The 18015-nt window shown below is 42.4% G+C and overlaps 1 protein-coding gene across 2 annotated transcripts; it reads left to right on the top strand.

Annotated features, from left to right (window-relative positions):
• The first annotated feature begins 3393 nt into the window (after positions 1 to 3393).
• On the top strand, positions 3394 to 17953 carry cry3b (cryptochrome circadian regulator 3b). Of its 2 annotated transcripts, none has more exons than XM_062546144.1 (15): positions 3394 to 3556; positions 4416 to 4584; positions 9792 to 9900; positions 10384 to 10526; positions 10682 to 10866; positions 11275 to 11372; positions 11731 to 11871; positions 12063 to 12359; positions 12746 to 12897; positions 13823 to 14025; positions 14278 to 14380; positions 14789 to 14874; positions 15254 to 15343; positions 15742 to 15863; positions 16437 to 17953. In XM_062546144.1, the coding sequence occupies exons 2-15, from the start codon at positions 4427 to 4429 to the stop codon at positions 16479 to 16481; spliced, it is 1932 nt and encodes a 643-aa protein (XP_062402128.1). In that variant the 5' UTR covers positions 3394 to 3556; positions 4416 to 4426; the 3' UTR covers positions 16482 to 17953. The 2 variants fall into 2 exon arrangements, with proteins under 2 accessions (XP_062402128.1, XP_062402127.1); XM_062546143.1 differs by having other exon boundaries at positions 14278 to 14385; positions 14788 to 14874.
• Positions 17954 to 18015: the final 62 nt, after the last annotated feature.

Genomic DNA, 18015 nt, shown 5'->3' with positions numbered 1-18015 from the left:
TTCTAGAATTTAAAGAACAAGGTGCAGATCCAAGTAAGTGAGTGTACTGTAGACCAGAGTGAGGGACTTGAGTAGGCTATAGGAAAAAGTAACAGAAAAGTTATGTTTCTTCTTTGGCTGATTAAAGACGGATGTGATCATCAAGTTTGGGAAGAATGGCCTGCACAAGAAGTTGTGGTGGACTGGTGGCACATTGTGTAGGCCTACGATAAGATCTGATCTGCCAAATATTGTACAGAATAGACTGGTATCGGCTATATGCTCTACGAAATGTAGTCGCTAGTCGGTCATCAATTAGTTATGAATCGTTTTAGCTGGGATCATTGAAAATGAGCCAGGATAGCTTGACTAGCCGGTAAGGCAAGACCGACGCTCAGTTTTGGAGAGATTGTGTTGAAGGTGTCCGTCTTTTTATTCAGACTGAAATTAGATTGTATTTGATTAAATTGTATTTAACTAAATTATGCCTAATTTACATATTTAAACATAACATTTCAGACAACATGTGCAAAAAATGTTGCCTCCAAGTAAGTAATCAAGTGTCTTGGTCATATTAGTCCTATTACTTTAATTTTTATTTACCTGTAACGTCTTGCCTATGGAGGCCTATAGTTGTTATTCTCAGATGTGTAAAAGTCCGGCCTCATGGTTTGTTCCAACCAGTCACTTAATCATCGGATTCTAATTAGCATAGCTCTTAAGGCAAGTAGATCAGGTAATTAGTGAAATAGCCTGTGTTACGCACAGGTAGAACCGATACATGGCAGGACTTGCAGGGCTCCATGGGAGGGGTGGGATAAACAGTTGTCTTTCAAATTCAAGTTATTTTCTGAAGCCAGACTTTTACATCTCTGGTTATCATGCTTATTTGTCTCACAACTCAAAATTCAGGTTGGTACACAAAATATGCAGAGTCAGCCTCCCAAAATTAGAAATAAATTTGCCCTCTGGTCATGGGACACCTAAACAGGCACAGGCAAGGAGGCATCCAAGAGGAGTTGTTTTGTTGGTTAGTTGGTTGTTGCTGATGAAATCAATCACTAGTGTCGTCTGCAAACTAAACAGTGGTGCTAGAGCCATGTGCGGGGGGGGGGGGGGGGGGGGGGGGTATTCCAAGTATATGTTTTGGTGACAAACCTGGGTAAGTTAACAGAGTTGTAAGCTTCCGAATAAGAGCTGTATTGCTTCAAAAAAGGGCTCTTGTTGTAAGAGGTTTATCACTTACTCTGAGTTAACTTTCCCAGGTTTGTCACTAAACCACGTACCTGCATACCTCCCAGGCGTGCAGTCATACATGTAGGTGAAGATCGGACAGAGCTCAGCACACAGCCTGTGGTACGCTTGTGTTCAGGGTGAGGGTTGAGGAGATGAGGTTATCTAACCTAACTAACTGCGGCCTGTTGTATTAGGAAATCCAGAATCCAGTTACAGAGGGAGGTGTTGATGCCCAGTTCAAGTCAATAAACAACATTCTTGCATAATGTGTTGCTATTGCCGAGGTGGGCTAGGGTGGAGTGAAGTGCTGAAGAGCTGGCATCTTCTGTGCTCCTGTTCTGATGGTAGGTGAATTGGAAGGGGTCCAGTGAGGGTATGCAGGTCTTGAAGTGGGCCAGGGCCAGAGAGAGAGACTGTGTGTGTGTGTGTGTGTGTGTGTGTGTGTGTGTGTGTGTGTGTGTGTGTGTGTGTGTGTGTGTGTGTGTGTGTGTGTGTGTGTGTGTGTGTGTGTGTGTGTGTGTGTGTGTGTGTGTGTGTGTGTGTGTGTGTTTGTTCCAAGCAACTTTACAAAGGGCCCAGTGGTTGTAAAATGGTGTGCTTTTATCTCTGCCTCTCAGGATGAGATTGGGAGCCGTTTAGAAAGGGGCTATATGATAATAGGGGTGAGTGCAATTGGACTGGAACTGTAAGTCATTAAGGCTCTATGCAGTGGAGTGTTTTGGCACGGGCACGATGGAGGTGGTTTTAAAACACGTGGGGACAGCCGCCTGGCTTAGTGACAGGTGAAATATGTCAGTCCAAACCTCTGTCAGCTGCACAGCACAGACCCTGAAGACATATCCAGGGATGCCATCAGGCGCAGTTCATTAGTCCTGCAGTGCCGTACATACTGTATATCGGTGGGGGAGAATGTAAGGGGCTGGTGTTATAACATTTTTAATCTGCCTGCAACAAATACAACAGAAACGATGATGACAATTCTGATATTTGGGAAATGCAGTATGGGTTTAATAACATCCATGGGTTTTTAACATTTGCTCAACAGTTGAAATCAACAAAATACTGAAGTCTGCCTGGATGAAAATCATGATATGAACAAAACCTTAAACTACATCAGGTTTGAGCATTTGAGGTCTGAGAACAGTTTTTGTTTGGACAATTTTTAAAAAATATTTGACCTAATATTGTGTTGCACAATTCTTCCTGATTGCCTTAACCTTATACGCTTATTTCTGATCTCCCGCTCTAGTCCTTGTTCATTTGGTCCACTTTCTTTCTGCCTGAATATTAATAATCTGAGCTAAAAATCTGTCAGGGTCATGTTGAAATTTCTTAAAAAATTCAAACACAATTCTTTACTCTATTTAGCCTATTATATAGCCTACAGTTCTCAAATAGCTCTGAATTGTGACATGACAGGCTAAATTCATGTAAAATACCAAATTCTACATAAAAAAAAACTTTTTCTGTTTGCATGATATCAATTATTACAATCGTTAATGCACAGCACACAGGCCACTGCAGCGATACGAGCCTATTGCACCCTAGAAGACTGTCACAGTGAGAGTCCAATGAATTGCAAAAAGGCACCCGTGATCATACGGGTATTTTCCACAGCGGCCTATCATTTGGCGATCTTTAGAATAGGGCGGGGTTTCAGTCCGTGAAATATACTCTCTATCTTTATAAAAATGAAAGTTGAACCAATTTCAAGTGAGCGGATGTTGCTGAAACATTAAAGTCAAATGTATTTTGTGTTCAAAACATCCCAAAAGTCTTTAAAAAATGCTTTGCATCCACGCCGCATAAACGTGAGGCACAGTTCGTGCGTCATATCAAAATTTACCAATACGATTGCTGCTTTTCTAGGTCTTGTGTTGGCACAGTAGAGGAAGGGAGGCACGGTCTGTATAGATATAGCGAATCTAGATATGTACGTTTCAAGAAGCTGTTAATTAAACACCCAAGCTATTACATTTTCTGCATTTTAAATGTTCATATTGACATATCTGTATGTGTCACCCGCACTTTAACTGACCATGGTTGTGAGAATGAATTTCAAACTTTAGACTAATGGATCGCCAATTGTCCGCAGATCTAGAATAGTTGGATCTACATGTGTTGTTGGTACAGAACATTTAGCGCATGCGCAGTTGCGAGAACAGTTATGAAACCATGCACCCTGTTGTCCCGGTTATAGTGTAGGCTATAGAGTATATGCAGTCTTCCACAGTGTGGCAATAACTTGGGAAGGGTGTGATTAACATCGTCTTGAAGACTATTGAACCTATATTGTCACTGGGAATGACATAGGACACCAGCACTTATCCATATGTTATAGGTAAGTTGATATATTCATTTCATTACACAGTGTTCATCTTAAGAGAATGTATGGTTATGTCACCCAGGCCCAAGTTTCTGTGCAACTGACCTAATTTTTGTCTGAGATTAATTTGAACTCTTTTCGACATTAACATCTTTTATGGTCTTAGTATCTTGTATGTAGTATATGGCAAGGACTTTCATAGTCTTAAATTACTTAATATTATGCACAGATCAATGATTAGGCTATGGTTATTTGGCATCTACCTGACCTCATTTTAAGAAAGTATGATGATACCCTTCAGGTGTCTCTGCAACTCTGTAGGCCTACTACACTATTTACTTGCTGTTATACAGCAGATTTAAGTGATAAATTAGCTTATTATTTGGCTTATTTGTTTTGTTTGTTTTGTTTTGTTTTGTTTTTAGACATGACAGCTGTAGGCTTCAACAGTTTACAGTATGGACTGTTTATTAGTGTGTAGGCTATTTATGTTGATAAAGCAGAGTAACTTTATTGAATAAGGCATCATTCTTCAGTTGTGGGTTCTATTATTGTTTTTATTTTTCAGATTTGTTGTTAGAATAATATAAACATATAGCAGTATGGACCATTTTATTAATGTGTAGGCTATTTATGTTGATAAAACACAGTGACTTTATACTATAGAATAATGTATCATTCTTCAGTTATGGGTTCTATTATTATTTTTTGTTCCAATTTGTTTTTAGAATCATATAAACATAAAGCAGAGGAGTATGTCAGATATCCTTTAAACAAAGAGTCCTGAAATGTAACTAAGCCTATATATCTATCTCTCTTTCTTTCTGCCTCTTTCTCTCTTTTCTCTGTATTTCTCTCCATCTCTTTTTATCAGCCTGGTCCATCATGCCTGTAAACTCAATTCACTGGTTCCGTAAGGGGTTACGTCTCCATGATAACCCTGCTCTGCTGGAGGCCGTGCAGGGAGCAGACACCCTGCGATGTGTCTACTTTCTGGATCCTTGGTTCGCAGGCGCGTCGAGTGTGGGTGTCAACCGGTGGAGGTGAGTGATTTACTTTGTAACTGCTTTTAGAACAGTAGGATCTCTCTGTGACAATGCACAGTTAGGTAGCATTCATCTCACTAACAGTGGTAAACCTTTCTATAATCTGCTGGCCTTGTGAGCCAAATAACACAGAAGTGAAATGTTATACTGCATGTGTGTTTGTGTGTTTTAAAAACAAAGTAGTTGTAATTTTGATAAGACTTTATAAGTAATGGTATATTATGCTGACACTGACACGTCAACACAAGGTCATCTGGTTGGTACCATCTCAGGTAAATTATGTCGGACCTAACATTTAAGCAGTACCACTATCGCCTCAATCACTGACTATATCGTTACGCAACTCTTTACACTCCAACATAATGTCCCCCCATAATTCCAACTCACTCACCGGGAGATGGTCTGTACTGAGACCCCAGCATGCTAATGGTGTGTGTGATGGCAAAATGGAGTCTGAGTTGAGAATGATGTGAGAGAAAGAGAATAATGTGGGGTCAATGTGTTTGGTTTGTTTTATATTTGTTGTTTCTTTCACCAAGTCAAACGAATATCTTATCCTCTACTGACTAGTCTGTGGTGTATACTACAGTAATTACATTATATTTATATTGTTTTCACAAGATACCAAGAAAGTCAGAGAGAACAGAAGCAAGAAGCAGTAGAAATATTGACATCAATGTTGGCTTTTTACTATCCAGTCAGATTTTCCATTGTATTGTCTTTGGCATTGATCACAATCATGAGCCTACTCTTCATTAAGATATTGATCGTTTCTTTGGTTGCACAGGTGCTGATGTTAGCTTAGAGGTCAGGTGCTAGCTAATAATTCACATACCACTGTCCTTTTATTTGAGAGATTTTCCATAATTTATACAATTGCTTTAAGTGCTATTTTACATTAACTTCAGAAGATGTTTGAGCCTAAGCTAATATTGAAGCTAATATTTAATGTGCACTATGAAGTCGCCTTAGCAAATGGATATCCTGTATGCTTTAATTTCTCTGCATGATTTATGAGTAATATAATTCTGTACTTATACTGTACTTAAGATGACTTCACCATCGTGGGAAAATGGCTGAAATTGGCCAAGGAGGGTGGGACCTTGGGTTAGTGTGCTAACCAAGAACCAAGACTCAGATATTCCTACGCCACTGGTTGCTATAGCAGTGACCTACTTTTCAGCAGGCTCAGGAGGCCTTGTGCGCTGATGCAGCTGCGCAGCTTCGTCTCAGACGCTAGCTGTCTGTGTGGCTAAACAAGGCATAGCTTGCGCTGAAAAGTGACTCACTTACGCTCACGGTCAGGAATTGATAAAGAAATGAAGGATGCATACTGTACAGAAATAACAAAAGAATTTGCAGTTATTAGCCTGGAAATAGTTCTACATACACTTGTGCCTAAGCAAACACACACACACACACACACACACACATACAACAGGTGGGAGTTACTCTGCATTCATTGCTAAGGCAGACACCCAGACAACATCTCTCCCATTCATACTCCCTTGGGCATCTGTTCCTACTTCTGTTTTTAGCCACAGGGCTGAAGGAAAACACATCTGTGTGGGATCAAGCCTGTCCACCTGTACACCTGGTTTCAGAGCATTCTTAAGGATCTATTTTCTGTCAGGCCAAAAGTTCATCTAGCTTACAGCTCTGTTCCTTATGTCATGTCTTATTCTTAAAGTAAATGACATAAGGACACCAGGAAGACACTTTTTATTGTAACTTTCACCTGTAGAATCTAGATAAGATTGCAGATAAACTATCTTGATTAAAAATTTCATTCGATGTGAATGAGTTTTCAGATTTCAATGTGACATTGTAGAAGGAATTTCTTTTACTGACAGTTCAACTTCTTACAAAGATTTTCGGTGATTTGGTTTGACTTGAGACAGCACCGTCACTTAGGATGTTGTTTTAGGTCACCACAGAACACTGTCACTTCAAAGGTCTGAAGCTCGGGCACGTTAGTGAGTAAATGCTGGTGTCCGACACACACGGTCGCAGGCTGGCCTAACGACTCTGAGCGCCGGTGTGGGGTAAATCTGTCTGTGCTTGGCTGGTAATGAGGTCAGTAGAGAACATGCCCTGTGTCCGCCGAAGCACCGTGAGCCATGAGGCACGCTCAAATATGAGAGAGGAAAAAGAGTGAAAGAGAGATGGAGAGAAAGAGAGAGAGATAGAGAGAAAGAGTTAGCGAGAAAGCAAAGGGAAAAACGTGCCGAGGGGAAAAAAAATTAAATGTAGGCCATGTTGGTGGTTGTATAATGGCTGACGCATGACTCGTCACTCGAGCCACAGCTAGCATTGCTTTTTCAACAAGGCTCAGAGTCACCAACAATACAGGGTCATGTGCAATCAAACACTGGCTCTCGAGTTGACATGAATATGTTTAAAGAAGAGTGATGTGTATAATGAGATCATATATCAGTTAATTAACTGAATAAGAGCACATTCTTTATGATAATGAAATAATTCGACCTTTCAGACAGCACGCTGGACTGTGTTTTTCTTGATATCCTCTTAATAGGAAAAGACACAAAATGTATTTGTATAATATATTCTTATTTCTCTATTAGTCATTCTAAATCACTCTTAATTTTTATATAAGATATTTCAGTATTTTTACATTAATGTATATAGTAACTTATAGAATATTCTTGATAGCCTAGTGGTTTCACCTGGGAGCGACCTGGCAGAAATAAGTTTGAGATGATGTAAGGCAAGCCACTGATTCTCTTCTTCAAGGTGTCTGTTGTATGTTTGTATGGAGATCTCAGCTTACGTTGCATTTAGTTTGTGTTTAAAAGTGAGAATGCCGTAAGAGTGAACAGACTTCAGACAGACAGACGTTTGAAAACCAGCTTTACCTTAAAGCTCAGAATGAATGAAGGCTTGGACATCTAAGTCAGAACTGCAGTGAGATCTCACGTGTTTGGTGTCCTAAGCTGCTTTCAGACATAGCTGTAACTGTAAGTCTGCACGTTCTGCGTTGTGCTGTATATCTGACAAACATAACAGTTGGAACTCCCGAACTTAGCTGGCTCTTACACTACTCCCCTCCTAGTATTTCCGACAGACATTATGTAAATGAACTCATGTCTGAACAAAACATTGAACACGCAGAGATTCTGTTCATGCGTGTGTGTTTAACCACGTTCAACCTGTCCAACCACGCAGAGATTCTATTCATGTGCGTCGGTGTCGTTCCCACATATGACCACATACGGTCATACGTTAGCATCATATCTGAATCACCCGAAGGGTCGGACCTCCATTTGACAGAGATCCGCTATTATGCTGCGGAGGACATGTCTGAAAAAAGCTCGAGATGGCTCATGCTTAGTGTGAATGAACACCTCCAGCTGTCCCATGGCAGAGCACACCGTGGACCACACAGCATGTGCAGCTCAATCTAGAGGGATTCACTCACTTGCCAAGTGTGAATGGGGATGATGGAAGCTTAGGATGATGCTGAAATAGCAAGCTCCATCCTCAGGCCAGATGGGAGTCTGAATGAACAGCCCTGTGAATGAGTGGGGCCAGAGCAGATGACTAATGCTCCTCAGAGATGCTGAGAAGAGAGAGACACAAGCCCCTGTAGGTGCCATGTCACGGTCAGTCTCGGGTTAAAAAGGAAACATGGCAGCTGGGTGCAGCCCAGAATAAAAACAAGCAGCTTTGGACTCCACGTGTCTACAGTATATATGAGTTTGGCAGATGGTGTTCATTCAGAAATCTCTACGCCGATGCTCTAACCTGCTGCTTCTCAGATTTGGCATGCTATGTCTGACTACCTTAATCTCCAAACAAGGTGCAACTTGACAACCAGGCAGGTTGAATAGACAGCATTAGTGTTGATCTGGTCTTCTTTATCTACCAGACACTTTCCATCCATCCACCTATAGGTGCACAAGAACTAACTTTGGATCAGATTGTTAAAACACGTTCTAAATGTGGACATCCTTGTCCAGTGGCAGATGCTGGGAATCCCATCCTTTCTTTGGAGAGGTTAGAGAGGGTGTGCCTTCTCATACTGCTCCACAGAAAGGATGGCGTTCCCTGTTGGTGATGAGGCAGTTTACCAGATCAGATGGGTTCAGACTGAGCTGGGGGGTTACAGGTCCTCACAGAGCAGAGGTTGCTCAGTGAGGTTGTTGGACACAGAAACTGGGCCCTGTATGGTGACAGGGCAGGGCAGAGAAATCCTGGTGCTGACCCCTTTAAATGTCCTTTGTATGAACAATACAGAAAAGTGTATTATAATTGTATTTATTGTACACTAATAATAAGATGTTATGACTTGCAACTCGGGTTGAATCAGAGTGCCAGGTATTGAAGTTTTAGATATTTTATCTCCGCCAAGGAGGTAGCCTATATGTTTTCATCGGGGACCGGCGTTTGTTTGTTTGTCAAAAAGTGATGGATGGATTTAGATGAGATTTTCAGGGAAGGTCAGATATGACCCAAGGAAGAAACGGTTACATTTTGGGACTGATCTGTAATTCTGTCGGGATTCCAGTGGCATTTATGTATTTAGCTTAGTGGTGTAATGGCGTGGTATGGCCACGTGGTGGCGATCTGAATGGTTTCTATTCAAATGTATGACAACCTAGGAAGAACAATGCAGGCGGAGGTAGCTGCGCTCTCAGAGTGCTTTTCTAGTTGAGAATCTTTTTGGGTGAAAAATCTGAAAGATGAGCTGAAGCGTCCATATTTTTTTGACAACTGTTATTTGTCTCTTATTTATAATCCACGTTAATTTGATTATTTGTCGGTGTATTTCAGTAAATACCTGTAACCAGTGCCCTCATTTGGTTAATAGACTTACTACAGCTTCAAGTACTGCCCTACTAACCTTTTTTTTATGTGCTGGGTAAATGCGTCATATGACCATAAAAGGTATTTAAGCATTGCGTGAACAATCATTTTGACATCCATAAACTCTTATCAACTCTTGTGTAATATACTCATTCAAACCAGTAGTGGAGTGGACATTATAAATGTATAAATGATAATGAGTGTTAGGGGCATTGACCTGAAGTGCATAGCCTTTAGTCAATGGGATAATTTGTTCATATAAACCATAGAGAGAGAGAGAGAGAGAGAGAGAGAGAGAGAGAGAGAGAGAGAGGACACCCCCACAACAGACCTGCTCTTTGTGTACTGAGTGTGTGGCATCTCTTTCTCTGTTAAAGGTTCTTGCTGCAGTGTCTGGAGGATCTGGACGCCAGCTTGCGGAAGCTGAACTCGCGGCTGTTCGTCATCCGTGGCCAGCCGGCCAATATCTTTCCCCGTCTCTTCAAGGTGATTCACCAACACCTCGCGTCATTATCGCGTCACATTCATCATTGAAAGCACTTGAATAGATGTTATTTATAACCATGATTCATGTGAATTGATTGTTGCTGGCAAGTGAATGGTGTAGGGGGAGATTCTCCTCTTGTTGGTGCCAAATCACAAATGGAGAGTGATGTAAACTAATATGAAAATGCATCTACACAAAGAGATTGCAGATCTTATTGTGATTTTATTGTACTGCTTATAATATTACTGTATAGCATTTGAGATGACATATATGATTTCAGTTAGCCTAGATGAATGAATGTTGAGCGCTCACATTCAGAACATTCGCACTCAGTAGTGTGAGTTTTTTCCAGTCCTGTTTCCCCAGTATCTCCTTATGTCTATTTAATGGCAAATCATGGCAGTTGTAGATTTTCAAGTAGTACTTGAATAGTAAGTGCTTCAGTGATCCACTCTTTTAAACGCTGGTGAATTTCTGTGCAGGAGTGGAAGATCTCCCGACTGACCTTCGAGTGTGACTCAGAACCATTCGGGAAGGAGCGGGATGCGGCCATCAAGAAGCTGGCTTCAGAGGCCGGGGTGGAAGTCAACGTCAAGACCTCCCACACACTTTACAACTTGGACAAGTAAGACGCGAGATGTTACTACTACTACTACTACTACTACAACAACACACACACACACACACACACACACACACACATACACACACACACACTGCTATAGTGCTACACCCATCATAATCATGTCCCTTCCTTATCCTTATCTTTTGCTTCCTCAGGATTATTGAACTGAATGGTGGTCAGCCTCCTCTCACCTACAAACGTTTCCAGACACTGGTCAGCACCATGGACCCCCCTGACCCACCTCGGGAACCGCTCAGCAAGGCCTTGATGGGCAGATGCACCACGCCTGTGTCTGAAAACCACCAGGAGAAATATGGAGTCCCCTTACTGGAGGAGCTAGGTGGGTAGCCATAATGCAATATTAGATTTGACCAGCAGAGGGAGGCAAAGTGCACATAACCACTACTAATCAACTGTTAAGCTGATGTTACACAAGGCAACTTTTTGAGCAATGCTGTAGGGCAGAGTCCCCGAGGATTGTGCCTCTGGCCTGTTCCCATTAATGTTAGCCAATAGATCTTAAATCATCAGTAGGCATATTTTTATGATCACCCAATCATAACACATAGAACTGGTTATGTGGTTGCCCAGCAACATTGCTCAAAAAGGTTCCCCATGTACCATCACCTTTATAGTTACACCATTGTACCATGATTCTCTTGCACACATTGTAATATTTTCAATGGATGTGGCATTGTAGTTGGGTTCAAAAGATCTATGTATAATTTTCCTTTGTGTCTCGTGGCAGGTTTCGACACAGACGACTTGTGTCCTGTTGTGTGGCCTGGAGGAGAGACGGAGGCTTTGACCAGGGTAGAGAAGCAGTTTGGAAAGGATTCGGCCTCGGTAAGCATTCGTCACTGCGTTTTGTGTGTATTTTGTGTCTGACATTCATCACTGTGTGTATTTGCTCGCAGTCAAAAGTAGATCAATTGTTGCTCTGATTTTATGGGTTTATTATTAAAGCGATACTTTTTTGAATTGGTGGGGTTAGAATTGATGGGGGTGGAAGTATTAGTTAGGTATGTTGACCTTGATTCATTTGAATTAATTAATTTAACACTTGATTATTTAAACGACTAATCCAGAAGGAGTAGAACCCCACCTCCCTAGACTCCTCTTCACCCCTATCCCTTATCACAGTAATACACACATACACACACAATACGCAGTTTACATTAATGGCTTGTGCTGTGTTCTCCAGACCCTGCAGGAGATCTTTGAGAGGCCCAAACTGAACAGCAGCCTGCTGGTGGCGAGTCCTGTTGGCCTGAGCCCGTACTTGCGCTTCGGCTGCCTGTCCTGCCGCCTTTTCTACTCAAAACTCACTGAGCTCTACAAACAGGTAAGTCAGCCCTGGCATTGATTTCATTCATTTGATCACTTAATTGATAATAAATAATTTAATATGGTCTGTTTTCCATGAATACAGAGTTGTAGTATATAGTTGATGATAGAATACAGTGTTTGTCTAAGAAAATGACCGACACGTTTAGATGTTTCCTCACTGAGTTGCTCCGCTTCCTCACTTTCAAGATCAATAAGAAGCCCAACTACGACAAGCTGCTTTGGCGTGAGTTCTTTTACACCGCGGCCACCAACAACCCACGCTTCGACAAGATGGAGGGCAACCCCATCTGCATCCGCATCCCCTGGGACAAGAACCCCGAGGCCCTGGCCAAATGGGCGGAGGCCAAGACGGGCTTCCCCTGGATCGACGCCATCATGACCCAGCTGCGGCAGGAGGGCTGGATCCACCACTTGTCCCGCCACGCCGTGTCCTGCTTCCTGACCAGAGGAGACCTGTGGATCAACTGGGAGGAGGGCATGAAGGTACAGTGGACAGAGACTGGGGCAGCACAGGGGTGGGGTGTGAGAGGGTGTTTGGGTGGTGACTAAGAGGAGAGATCTTATGTTATGGCCTAATGGTTTTAAAGTTATGCATGGACTTCAGGTTCGATAGATAGATAGATAGATAGATAGATACTTTATTGATCCCCAAGGGGAAATTCAAGAACCAGAAATTCAGTATTCATATATGTAAACTTTTCAGTGGTTGGCCTTGACATGAGATGCATTTCCTCTGTTTAGATCCATTGTTAGCATGTTCAGTACACCACATCGTAGCAGTGAACAAATGCAGTTGCTATAGACAAAAGCGTCTGCCAAATACCATAACCACAAACACCTTCTCTCCGTCCTCCCTCTCCTCCCTGCAGGTGTTTGAGGAGTTGCTGCTGGACGCTGACTGGAGTATGAATGCTGGCAGCTGGATGTGCCACTCCTGCAGTTCCTTCTTCCAGCAGTTCTTCCACTGCTACTGCCCGGTGGGCTTCGGCCGCCGCATCGACCCCAACGGGGACTTCATTCGGTGAGTTTTACTTCTAGCATTTCCCCCGTAGCGCCTGCACAGCAGCTCTTGGAAAGCAGGGAATTTCTGCACTTAGACTCCTTTCTTTATTTATATCCAGACTATGTACTTACAAACTAATATACACTCTGCTGTTATTACAGTTCAATGTTTCCATAAGGTTCATGTCTACATGTATATTATTAATTTACATTGGGGAAAAAACAATGGGCCACAATTCTATTATGATCAACATTAAGAATGGCATTTGGCTGTGCACTGATTCCTGGCTGTTTCATTGCATGTTCTGCGCCTGAAGACTTGTCTTCTCAGTAGGCACTAAGCTCTGGGGTTTTGAGGTTGCCAGGTAGAGAGTCATCTTCGATTGGTGCAATGTCCTCTCAGCTTTGAGACAGGTTTATGGTCTCTCTTTAGCTTATTAGATCAGTCATGGAAGTTCAATTTACAAGGCAAGACCAGGCACCATGAAATCCTGCTCCCAGGCTGCTTGCAGTTTAGTCACTCTAGTGCCCTTATCTTGCTGATTTCAGGCCAGTTGACACAGTCTATTTCCTCACTCTGATCAGGGGGGAAAATAGGAGGTGATCTGTCTCGAGATCAGCAGGTTAAGGGCATGCTAACATGCTTTATCACCCGGAGAGATGAAATACTCTCTTCTGATTGGCTGGTGAGGTGGCCATTAATTCTGAAACACCTATGAAATAGAAGGTGATCCCGGGCGGAGGAAACTCTCTGCTGTGCGACGGGGAGTAATTTGCCTCTCGCCCCCCGTCCGTTAATTCCATATAACAGGACACCTCAGCGGCCGTTATCCCTTATGTACTGTACTAGTGGCCCCTCTGCTGTTGCGGCAGGAGGGCGGTTGCTTTCAGCCTCTGATCATTGTGATGAGGCGCTGCGGTTTAATCTCTCCCTATGGTTACAGACGCTACTTGCCTGTCCTCCGAGATTTCCCCGCCAAGTACATCTTCGATCCGTGGAACGCCCCGAAGGAGGTGCAGGTGGCGTGCAAGTGCGTTGTGGGAGTGGACTACCCCAAGCCCATGGTGAACCACGCCGAGGCCAGTCGCCTCAACATCGAGAGGATGAGGCAGATCTACCAGCAGCTCTCGCGCTACAGAGGCCTCAGTAAGACAGTCCAGCTGCTCACTTCTGTCCCTCTCCTTTCTAACTCGGTCTCTTCAATGTACTGTACTCGCTCTTGAGCTTTTCTCAGTCTAGTTTTCTCTATCTCAATTTTCAACTCTGTCTCTCATTTTCACTTTTTCCTGCATCTCATTCTTTAACTTTGCCATGTTCTTCTTAACATTTGTGTATATTTATTTCTTGTCAGTTTGTTTGTTTCGTCTGAGTAATGATATTGTGTGTCTACTCCCACAGGCTTGCTGGCCACTGTACCGTCCAGCCACGGGGAGGATGTCAATGTGAACGGGCTCAAAGGAGTAGTAGCGCCCTCTTCTGGCAAAAGGCGCCGCGGGAATGGACATGGTGAGCTCCCTCACAGTTGAGGCAGTAATAACATTGTCAGCTGAAAATAGAGTTGAGATCCATGTCTCTGAATAGTCTTTGCAGAGTTTGGAATAAGTTATTAAAAATAGATTAAATGCAATGACCAGACTATATAAGAGTTGTCTATACAGAGGAAAATGTTCATCTAAATGGCAGGCATATTATAAATTGCAAAATTGCAAGATGATATGTAAGAATAAGACTATATTGCAGAGCTAAAACCATTGATCTGAATGAGTAAGAACATTCATCTGTAAGAACAAACCGTCGTTACAGCCTTGTGGTCCCTGCAGACCTCATCAGCAAAGCCTTCATGTGACAGCACCGCTGAGCCGTGCAGCAGGGGGTTTTCATCACTGTGTTGTGTTCCCGTGTGGACAGGCAGCCGCAGGGACCATCGGCCAGGGGAGGAGCCCGCTGGACCCAGCGGAGTGAAGCACCGCAGCGCTGGACCCACGGAGACTCCGAGTACGTACGGTATCTGCTGGCTACACTTCAGCTGCTAGCAACGGCTCTCAAGCCAGAATCCACAGTCACACTTAACTTGGATGATCTTGACACACTACCAACAGATACTCACATAGTAAACAAACTGTTGTTTGACACTTTGTTAACAACAATTTCTGATGAAGGTTAGAGGTACTTGTTCAGCAACAAATTTAGATTCTGAACTTGAATTTCAACAAAACAAATTGCTAAAGTCTCTGTAGGCCGACTGTGCAAGTAAAGCATTATATTATTCTGAATGTAACCTTCCAGCATGCTTTGCTGTCTACTTGCAATATGTAATGTGCAGTGTAGTGTAGTGTAGTGGAATGCATGTGTGTAACCTTGCTGCTCTCTGCAGACTGTCGTGGGATAGTCCAGTCTGGCCACGGAGGAGCTGGCGCACAGTGCCAGGGAGACTGCACCCACTTTGTCATTCCACAGCAACCATGTAAGTAGGCTGCACTGTACCACACCACACCTCCCCTCCCCTCCCTTCAACATACAGTATGTAAGGGATAACACTGAGGTGCCCAGATACAAGAGATGGACACTGTGCAGAGCGGCACGTAATTAATTCCATGTATTGGGACACTTTGAAGGCCATTATCCCACTTATTTCCCTGGTTGCCACTCATGTATGGCATGCATTTATAACACACAAAGGAAATATGCGGTTTATTTTTAAAATAAGTCGACCTTTTCAGTTTGTTGTACTACTTTCTTTGGCTTAGATACCTTTGTAAAATAAAATCCCTGGCACTCTGGCTCTGTTCAGTGATCTTATGTTCTGTTTTATTTATTCTCTCTCTCTCTCTTTCTCCCTCTCTTTGCTGTCTGATGTGTCAGACCGACTACACCGCCTAGGTAACGGTGGGTCGGGGAAGAGAGAGCACGAGTCGGAACAGGAAGCTGGAGGTTACAACGGTTTGCCGACATCCGCCCTCAAGGTCCAGCGGCACAACAATGCGGTGAGTCGTCACGCTACAACACATTACACAGGTCATGGACAAAGTCTGCATGCGCAGTGGCAAAAGGTAACTCTCTCTTGTCAGATAACTTAATGAAGATCTTCATCTATATGAAGTTTACAAGCATTCATATGGATAAGTCAGAAATGCCTTAATACATCACTCTCAGATTTATGCTAATATACATAAGAGTAGTTAAAATATCTAAAATTTAAAGGTTATATTGTTAAACTCGTGTGGCAGCTTCTGCCTTTTTGAACTGATGATTTAAGACCCATCTTGGTCTTTGTTCACAGGCAAGAATAAAGAGAAAAAAGTTACACATATGACTAGGAGTGCTGTACTCTCGTTTTCTTTTATTTATTCCGTATGGGCACAAGCATCCAGTCAGCTTAATATTTCGGAAGTTGAGCGCGTTCTATGTACTTTATTAAGACCCATCTTGACCAGAGACTCTAATATCTTTGATGAAGTCATTTGAACACGCATGTAACATGCAATTGTATTCAGTCACGGTATTCAGTACTTTGTGAGATCAACTTGACTGACTGTGCGTGTCTTTGTTTGTTGCAGAAGAATGCAGCTCAGCCGGAGGAAAGAATGACTATGCCATCATGAGACGTTCCATGTACAGACAGATATATAGATATTGTGCTATACTATATGTGCTAAATGTATATCATCTGTTTTTTTTATTATTTAAAAACAAAACAAAACAAAAACTAAAAACATCTGTGCTTCAAACAAGAAAAAAAAATGTTTTCTATCAAAACAGTAGGTTTGTTGTTACAAAAACATGTTGGACCCAAAGGTAGATTTGATTGCCCTGATAAATGTGCAATTGGATTATTTTAAACCGAATGAATCAATGAGATGTTTTAAACTTTTTTACCCTTCTATGATGGAAGGCTCTCTGTGAACAGCTCTTTGTAGTAGTGTCTTATGTACTCCTCTACGCCTCTTTGACAAAAAACTCCTCAGACCTTGCAAAGTGTTTGTTTTGGGGATTCTGCTGAATGTTGCCAACAGTCCAATAGGAGCTTGTGTAATTGACTGACATTCACCAGCAAATGACTTACCGTAAAACCCTAAAACTGCCAGTGTATTCTTTTAGTCAGTCATACATTAAGGGGCTTTATATTTTTTTTCATAGGTCTGTATCAGACCTGTCAGTTCCAGCCCTTTCATGCTCAAATTGTTTTGTCTAGGAGAGCAACTATACCTCTATCCAGTACTTCTAGTCCAGTCTTCTGTACCCACCTGCCATCTCTCTATGGAGATGGCAAATGATGATGGGAGGGCCGCATGTAGTTCTCAGCCTGGTCACCGCTGAGTAGACAACTATGTACTCAGGCACTTGCCTGCGTGCCAAGATAGCAAGGCTGTGTGTAAAGTGTGCGGCCGTCCGTCATCTTCCGTGACTGGCGTTTGGCAAACATGCTGGGTTGTTCCTCTGTAAGCTGTTTACATCAGGGTGGAAAGGCTGGTATTATTGTGCATTGCCAACAGAATTATCCAGACCTTCATGACTGGTTTCCCCTTCCATGACATTGTGTTCTCCTCTCATGGCACAAGTACAAGCCTTCTTTTTGCTATCTTTGATTTAACTGTGGCGTGACCAGATGGATAAATTGCCCGGTCACCTTCTCTAGGGAAAGCAATGTGTAGTAACCCTCCCGTCTTCCATATTGTACGCCATTATCATGGCAACTCTCAAAACTACTCTGACATATCCCTGGGAGAGAAGACACAGCTGGAGTCTGTGGCATTTGGCAGTAGTGCTACCAAATATGCATCCGCCCCTCATGTTTCTGGAGTTGTCCTGGATCCCTCAAAAAGGTTTTGCCAGCAGCTTTGCATGTTCCTCTTATGTTCTTCATTGACTTTCTGTACACAACATTTGATGATCTGAAAGCTGTACATTGTTGCCATTGTGTTTTCATTTTTCTACTGAAATTCAATTTTTCCTTTTTTGCTTCAATTGTAAATTTATATATAAAAAAATGCTGTAAAAAAAAGCTCTAGTTTGTGCATATTGTACCACATTAGACGACAAATAAAATTGGTTGCAAAACACCAATTGATATATATTGTGTTGTGATGAAATATTTCTTTAATTCCATACATATGTCTGAGCCATGTAGCCTGTTAT

Source organism: Sardina pilchardus, chromosome 9 (assembly GCF_963854185.1).
Source record: "Sardina pilchardus chromosome 9, fSarPil1.1, whole genome shotgun sequence".
Lineage (NCBI taxonomy): Eukaryota > Metazoa > Chordata > Actinopteri > Clupeiformes > Clupeidae > Sardina > Sardina pilchardus.
This window is presented reverse-complemented; position numbering and strand designations above follow the sequence as displayed.